The following is an 8250-nucleotide window of genomic DNA, read 5'->3' as shown; positions in this document are numbered from 1 at the left end:
CCAGAAGAACAGTATTCTCGTAAAGCTTGCTGGTGTTAAATGAGTGTTGTTTTAAGTTGGGAACACTTAGCTTCATCATGTGATATCTGTAAGGTAGTATGAGACATATGTATATAATAACCTGAGAAGAATGTTCACACCACAATGTTATTGTAACTACACACTTAATCAAATTGAAAGCTATCGAGGTAATATTACCCCCATCAAAGCGTCAACTGGATGTTTTCAGCATTCTGTGTGGTTGAGTCTTATACTGTAGATCTGTAAAGTGAATACTGTCAAAGGAGCAAAGACTACTACAAGTCTAGGCCTGTCATGAGCATGTTTATATCTGTATATTGACCAACAAGAGGAGAAGATATTGTAGTTTTGCCCTTTGTAACCCCCCAATCTAGTACATTTACAGTACATCTCCATTCACTTTTAAAATCTAATAAAAACAGAAAAACCTTACAATAGTTCATTCCATTCTCCTTCTAACAAAATGGAGAGGCTGGATCATCAGAAGTTTTCCTTGAGTTGCTAAAGCCCTTATTGTGTATAATGGAGTACCTACAATTTCATAAGACTGTAATATTGTTACACAATCAAAGTGATACCACCCTGTGTTCTGTACCATATTCACACATAAACAACTCTTATCATTGCAGCTGTACAACAAGAGTCTCACACATTGAAAGACATACTGTACAGTCATTTGCATTGCTACTGTACACAGTGTACTAACAAACCATGTACATACATACTCTATTACAATACAAACCATTCACATTGTATCTAGTCATTCTAGTTTTTTTTTAACTTTTACTATAAAACAATGGTGTAGTATCCAAATGTATTATGGTCGTAAGTTGCAACCCTATCAAACATGAAGGCTCTTCAAAACAATGCATTTGTTTTAACTCTTTTATCGGAAAGAGTATATTCTGCCTCTCCGCACTGACACCTGGTAAAATATTCTCAAAGTTCACAATTTGTTTTTCTCCACCTACACTAGAAGCCACTATTTTCTCCCTTACGATGCCAGAATACTGACTAGGTTAAAATCTGAACGCGGAATTGAGAATATGACTTAGTGAGACCACTGATGATGAAAAGACTTTGGCGGAACTGTACATTTCCTCACCGCCTGGTTTTAACCGCGGGTGTGAAATCTAGAATAATTTGCATGGTCACTTTGTACTGAACTGCTTCTCCTTTTTACAACTACTACAAGTCCATGATTCAGCTCCAAAAGTGTGTGTAAGCATATGGTATGTGGCATACTGGTATTTGACTGACAAAACATCAGCACTCTAAAATACTTGGTTTCATACTGAAATTACAGCCCAAGTACAGCATCAACTAAGCTCATGAATATTAACCATGTATCTTAGTCTATAACTTGACAAGCCTACAACATGGCTATGGTTTCTAGATTATGTAATACTTAAAAGTATGTAAATAATATTAGCACAAATATTTTCAAAGAACACATTTGCCCTAACCTCCTATTTAATGATGCACCCCCTCACCCCTCACGGTCCTAACTTAAATGTAAATAAGGAGAGATTCATGCTGATGGAATGAGCTTGGAGGGAACCTAGGCTGTGTTCTAATGCGGGGAAGACAGTACAGTATGTACTACATACTTCATGTGTAGTATATGTGTAGTATACTCCATGAGTATGTACCGTACTTCAAATCCCACGTCCCACATGTTTTAAATGTTTTTTATGATGCTTATGATTTATGATATTATTATTTTTTTGAGTGTGACATCCTGCTCTGTCAGGCATGCTGGTTAGCGACTCACACTCCTTAGCCCTACTTAATAGCATGGAGGCTTGCCATGTAAAACACAGCCTGAGTACAGTATGTCCATGTCTGCACTGTAGATTATACCCTGCACTCTGAACAGGAAGTGTGCTCTCCGGCTAAAATCAGGACAAGGGTATTCCAAATATGGCAAGGGCCAGATAAAATAAGGGTTCTTAAACTTTCTAAACTTAGACCAGGAGTGGTTTGGTCAGAGCTAAATATAAACTGCTGTGGTCCCTGGCAACTGCCGCTCCTGTCAATCAAACCACTGCAACTGTCACCTTACCTCTAGCTAGGCTACCTCTCGTTTCTGACCAGAGAAAGAGAGAGTAGGCCTTGGGAAGCGGGGATGCTAAAGAAACACAGAGATATGATTATAGAGTTACAATTATAGATGAGACAGGCGCACACACACACACACACACACACACACACACACACACACACACACACACACACACACACACACACACACACACACACACACACACACACACACACACACACCCCATCTGTGATCGACTGTCGATGTGAAATCACACTTCCCTCAAGCTCTTCATCTCGACAAACTTTCAATACTGTAGCATTTCATTTCACAGCCTTTTCAAATACTATGCCATGCTTGCTCAGCGCTCAGCGTTCTGGGGGAGAATTCACACCACGACGACCACGACGATTCTGACATACAATTGACCACAAATATACACCACATACGAGCATTACACTTTCAGAATGAGCTGCAGCTGGGTGCTCTCCAGGTGTATTTCTGTCTGTTTCCTGTGTGCAACGGTACCAGTGTGTTTCCTTCCCCCGGGGGTTTCATTTGCAGGCCTGCTCAGCAGCCCTGCCAGAGGAGCAGCACCATGGATCCATACGGGCCCCAGGCCAGCCTGATGCTCTGCCCTCATAGCTGCTGCAGTCTACATGACACAGTGGAGGGGGGAGGGTGGAGGGTGGAGGTCCTCTCGCTCTTCCTCCTCCTCTTCCTCTTCCGACCCGCCACCACCATCATCATCATCATCATCATCAGTACTTATTAATCCTAAAGATCCGACACGGAGGGGGCAGGGTGGTGGAGGTGTCCTCTTCCTCTCCCCGCCATCAGTACTTGTTAATCCCGAAGATGCGGACTCCGTGGAGCTGTGGGAGCTTGGGGATGAGCACGGTGAGGAGAGAGACGGTGTTGACCACGAAGTGGACCCGGTCGTACTTGGTGTAGAAACTGGTGAGGATGTAGCTGGAGAGAGAGAGGGGGGAGGGAGGAGGGAGGGAGAGAGAGAGAGAGAGAGATGGAGGGCCCATGAGAGAGAGAGAGGTTAGAGAAAGATGAGTTGAGTAGTATCAGAAATCAGGACAACTACTGTACGTCTGTATATTTGGTTAGTGTTCCATGTCTGCACCATGCTGGAATGAGCCAGCTGTTGTAAAGTCCAGAGTGTGGCCATGCATTACGCAGAGGTACTTACAGGACGATGGGGGTGATGGTGAGGAACTTGCGTGAGGCTGTGAACTGAACGCCGTAGTCCATCTGTTCCCAGTGTGTGAGGAGACGGGCCTTCCCCTGGTCTGGGGTCTCAAAGGGCGTTCCTTTCACCGTGTGGAGCAGGAGGTACATACACTGCAACACACACAGACGCACGCGCACACACACACACACACAAACACGCACACACACACAATTCACAATTGTGGGGGCAGATACACAATGGTCAGATATAGGCAGAAAAGCACGGTAGAGTTTATTCCAAGTGGGGGCAAGGGAGATACCATCAAACTCAGAGGGAGATAGACTCCTTCAGCAGAAGGATGAACTGTAAGCTGATCTAGTACTGTTCTCTTGACTGTGATGGAGGCTGGCATTGCACTGCACACAGTCAGCATTTAATACAGCCATAAACAGGGGTGAATATTAATGAATGAATAAATGCCCTATGGACTATTGCTTTCATTCCCCTTGACTTTCACCACTCCTGGTGACAAGAGCAGGAGCAGGAGGAGTTTACTTACATGTGTAGAAGGTTCCTACCTCTGTGTTGTAAACTACTTACACTCAAACACAAACTATGTGGAACGGCATCCTTCTATTCTACAAAAGTGATACCAATGAGTTTCAAAATAGATCCAGGCTTCCTGGTTAAACTCCCTAATTTGCCGAATATTTATTTTTGATTGGACTAACAACCGGTTGCCTGGCAACATCCTACATTGGTAGAATGTAGGAAGGAACTATTTGACATTGGCCCCCCCCAAAAATGTGACCCCATTCATTGGGGTCACTCTTGCTTATGGAACACTCTGCCTCCACCTACTCCACAGTACTTGTACTTGGACAGCATGTGCCGACAGTGGGTTATGGCACAACTGCCTGCGGAAGGTTTTCCCTGAGGACCCCACAGGAATTGGGTGGTGATTTGGTTGGGTGTGGACGTAGGCATAGGTGGTCCATAGGGTTTATGCAGACTAAATAAGCATCGTTTTAGTTAATTGGGACATTTTCTCCTCAGGAGGCCCACATAAGTGTGGAGAAAATGAGCGCCACTCACCAGGTGGTGTAGTGCATGTGGTTTGGAAGTGTCTAGACCACTGGCATGCTGTAGAATTGGATGCGGATACCCACAAACAAACACACACACACACACACACATCCTACCACCACTCACCAGGTTGTGTATGAGGTTGGTGAGTGTCCACACCACAGGCACGCTAGCAAAGGGTATGCTGAGCAGGATGACATGCAGCAGGCCGATACCCAGGATGTAGGACAGCCAGATGCCCCTACTGTTCATCACCCGCGTGTTGGGGTTCACCTCGCTGTGCGCCGTGCCCACGTTCATGATGATGCCTCCACCCTAGTGCCAGCCACGTCACTGCTCCTCCTGACAAAAAACACCTGGATGGGACAGGAGATCACAACGTATGATTAATATAGGAGACAGCTTGATTAGTCCGTCCACTTGCTCTCCAAGAACACTGTCTACCCTATGGAGTGAGGGGGCATAGGCTACTGTCATCTAGACCCAGATGAAAGTGAGTTTATATGGGATTCTGTTGTACTGAACTAATGTCTGTAACTTTGCCAGGTTGGGGGCTGGGTCTAATTGCTGAAATGAGCCATAGCGATATGTGGTCTAGTAGTTTACCCGATGCCACAATGGGCCACTGTACAAAAAGTTGCAAGATGTTATTCACACTGTGACATTAGAGAGAGTCACCATGAGTAACATTATCAAGACCAAATCAAGTGGGCTAATAAATTGACTCGAATGTGATGCATTATCTCATTTCTTCACTGGTTCTTCTCTCCAGTTATTTCCGTTATACCACGTCACATTACAACGAGACGTTCTGATCTAGCATATTTCATCAGGCACTCCTGAGTCTAGGAGTAGACAAAACATTGATACTTACAGGAGAAAATGGCTTCAACTCCCGACTTTTATCTGCACTAGTCCGTTATCACAGTTCCCCTCTTATCGATTCGCTATCGCCTTGTCTGGTTATATGATTATCACTAGGTAAGACTGCTACGCTGTTTCGATTAGCAATTCACTCAAATACCTTCTTTCTCCTTGCTTACGCAACGTTAGACATGTATCCCTCTTTAAATAGCTAGACATTCAAGCAAAACAGTTCCACTCGCAACCACTTTGTTCGTCTTGCGAACAGCTGGGGGACAACACAGCACAGTTCATGATAAAACGTCATCATTTTCAGAGCTCCACATTTGCGATATGTTTCTTTATTCAGCGCATTTACCTCTGATTGGTGCCTCCACGTCACATGGGTCAAATTGACCAATTAGAATGGAATGCGCTGAAGATTTTGGGGGAAAACGCCCCCTTTCAACGTCACGGCGGTGGGAGGAGCAGGGAGGGAGCCGGGAGGGAGGGAGGGAGGCGATAGGGAGGGAGGGAGGGAGGCGATAGGGAGGGAGGGAGGGAGGCGACAGGGAGGGAGGGAGGGAGGATAAGGACAGAGGATTCATAGCTACTGAACTAGTAACTACAAGTTTTAAAAATAAGTGGATTGTACAACAACAACGTAGATTTGCGAAATCGCAATCAGAAAATGTACATGATTAACAGATAGTGTGGACTATGACATGTATAGTGTAGGCCTAAGATTAGGCCTATCCTGTTATAACATGTGTCTGTATATGACATGGCAATATGAGCCTACTGCCTTATTATGTTTCCTGCAACTATGCAACCTTATCAATGGGGCAGCATTTGATATCAAAACAAACTGCTTGCTGTGAATAGCCCCAATTGATCAACATGTGGCCACACAGCTCTATTACTCCATTAGACTAGAGAGCCCTGACGTCAGCCCAGTTATAACTTGATATTATAGTCATATAGTAGTCTACAAAGGGAGGCCTCTGACTCATACAAGGTGGAGGCAATGCTCGAGGCAGTGAGAGAGACTGACAAAGGCCGACTCTCAAGACCTTGAATCAAAGAAGATCAACAGTGTCGTGTTCTAGCCAGGTTCTAGGTCCTCTGATAATTCCGAACTCTAATTTAAGAACGCCGCTGAGGGGGGTTCAGCTGTCGTACGTTTAACGTTGTGGTTATGTGACACCTGGTGTTTCTAGGGGGTACACCTATCACAAGGGAGCATAGAACAAGTTTGGCCAGCTGACAAGGTATTCTCTCATGGTCCCATAGCCTTGGGTGATGCAGTGGCGTTAGCAATGTAAACCTAGATCCAGCCTCACATGCAGAACACACTACAATAGTCTGAGATCATCGCCTGGCATTGGAGACAATAACCAAATACCTCACAGAATAGTCCTTCAACACTGGGAAACTACGAGGGGATGATCTCAAGTCAATACCATGAGATCATCTTCAGGCAATGTTCTACCGACAACACATAATGTTTTTTCTGTGGCAACAACAGCCTCATCAAGTTTCTGGAGCTTTTTTTTTTTTTAATTAATTTTTTGATATGTTTTTTAGGGCATTACTGCTTTTTATTAGGATAGAGACAGTAGAGATTGACCGGAAGGATGAGTGAGAGAGTGGAGGGATGACATGCAAGGTCGAGGGTCGGAATCGAACCAGGAACCTTGCAATTATGTGGTATGCACATTAGTGTGCTACGCCACTAAGCGCCCCCAAATTTCTGAAGCTTTTTGTCAAGTGATCTGAATCAGTTTAATGCAATCCATGCATTATCATGTTATATGCTGTTGAAACAATCAGGAGTTTAGTCAGGGATGTCGTGCACTTCACAAGACTGTGTAAGCCCGCTGAGCTAAAGCCTGGACAGTCAGACAGGGATCTAACACAAGGCTTAGGTTACTCAGCACAGAACCACCTCTGCTGCACTTTCTTCTATGAACCTGGATCATCATCAAACCTTCATCCTACAGCGATAGCCTTCATCTTTTTATTGTACAGCAAGAGTATATAAAAACAATCCTCCGCCACTTAGCCAAGGGGGGTGGAAATCTGGGAAACGTGATCTCTGCCCTCAAACAACTTTGCGGATGATAATGACTTTTCCATCTCCTTGCTACCACATATTTAATAGCTGTTCTGATATGTTCTTAAATCAGACTACATTTCGGAGCACTAGAGCTTAATCCCCTAGAGGCTCCTCAACACAGCCCTTTCAACCGTAACATGATTCTGTTCATAGGACTCGTGCCTGTAATAAAACCTTTTAATGATAAGATACCTTTCATGCTTATACAGTATCCTCTTCTGCCAATATTGTCTCACTCTAGCTCCAGGGACTTCTGTTGGTAACATGAACCAAACTGTTCCATGCAGATAGAATGCATTAGTAGGGAAATATCATTATGACATCATTATCATTATCGCCCTCCACCCAACGCATGTGCTTATTAACGTGTACCGTAATTACAATGGGGGTTGACATGACATCCCATCCTCACAGCAGGAACACATTCATGTGATTTCAAGTGTTCTTCAAGTGAATTCATGTGTTCTTTCAAGTGATTCCCGGTTTCAATATCGCAGCAGTAAGGGCGATAGTACAGCCATAATGTTATAATGAGCTTGACAAGTCATAATGTCGTAATGAGATTTATGTCATGTTATGTAAGCTGCTATGATCTTTCTCTGTCATGTTAGCTCTTCCCCTATATACCAGAAAACCCCCGTGCCACCAGTAGATGTCACCATCCTCTCATGTCCCGCTGGTCGCCTCCACCATCTGGGACTGAGAGTGAGTGTGTGAGTCTGAGTGCAGCTGGTACACCTGCAAATGATAATCAGTGTCCTGAAGCGCAGCGGGAAAGGTGTCTGATAAACAGACATGACGTAGACACGAGTCCTTGAGAGAACTCGAGATCTCATCTAAGGCAAATACATTTAATTTAAATACATGAGTTTCGGTACTCATGCTTGTACTAGTACTGGCCCCTACCTCTGCCAAACTCTGCATACTTCGGTTGAGTTTCATCCCTCCTGGGAA

The 8250-nt window shown here is 44.3% G+C and overlaps 1 protein-coding gene across 1 annotated transcript; it reads right to left on the bottom strand.

Moving 5' to 3' along the window:
• Positions 1-313: 313 nt before the first annotated feature.
• Positions 314-5451, bottom strand: ormdl3 (ORMDL sphingolipid biosynthesis regulator 3). Its single transcript, XM_083687993.1, has 4 exons — positions 5209-5451; positions 4461-4690; positions 3267-3418; positions 314-3037 (listed from the first exon to the last, which is right to left on the bottom strand). The coding sequence occupies exons 2-4, from the start codon at positions 4632-4634 to the stop codon at positions 2902-2904; spliced, it is 462 nt and encodes a 153-aa protein (XP_083544119.1). The 5' UTR covers positions 4635-4690; positions 5209-5451; the 3' UTR covers positions 314-2901.
• Positions 5452-8250: the final 2799 nt, after the last annotated feature.

Source organism: Argentina silus (genome assembly GCF_951799395.1).
Source record: "Argentina silus genome assembly, chromosome: 16".
NCBI classification, from domain to species: domain Eukaryota; kingdom Metazoa; phylum Chordata; class Actinopteri; order Argentiniformes; family Argentinidae; genus Argentina; species Argentina silus.
Note: the sequence above shows the minus strand (reverse complement) of the source record. Positions and strands in the feature narration are given on the sequence as shown.

Bases quoted from the DNA above. Each gene is read 5' to 3' on its own strand.
- ormdl3 (XM_083687993.1), bottom strand. From the start codon at position 4,634: ATGAACGTGGGCACGGCGCACAGCGAGGTGAACCCCAACACGCGGGTG. The intron at 3,419-4,460 runs GTGAGTGGTGGT...TGTGTGTTGCAG, and splicing joins CCAACCTCATACACAACCTG to TGTATGTACCTCCTGCTCCA. The intron at 3,038-3,266 runs GTAAGTACCTCT...CTCTCTCTCCAG, and splicing joins ACCATCACCCCCATCGTCCT to CTACATCCTCACCAGTTTCT.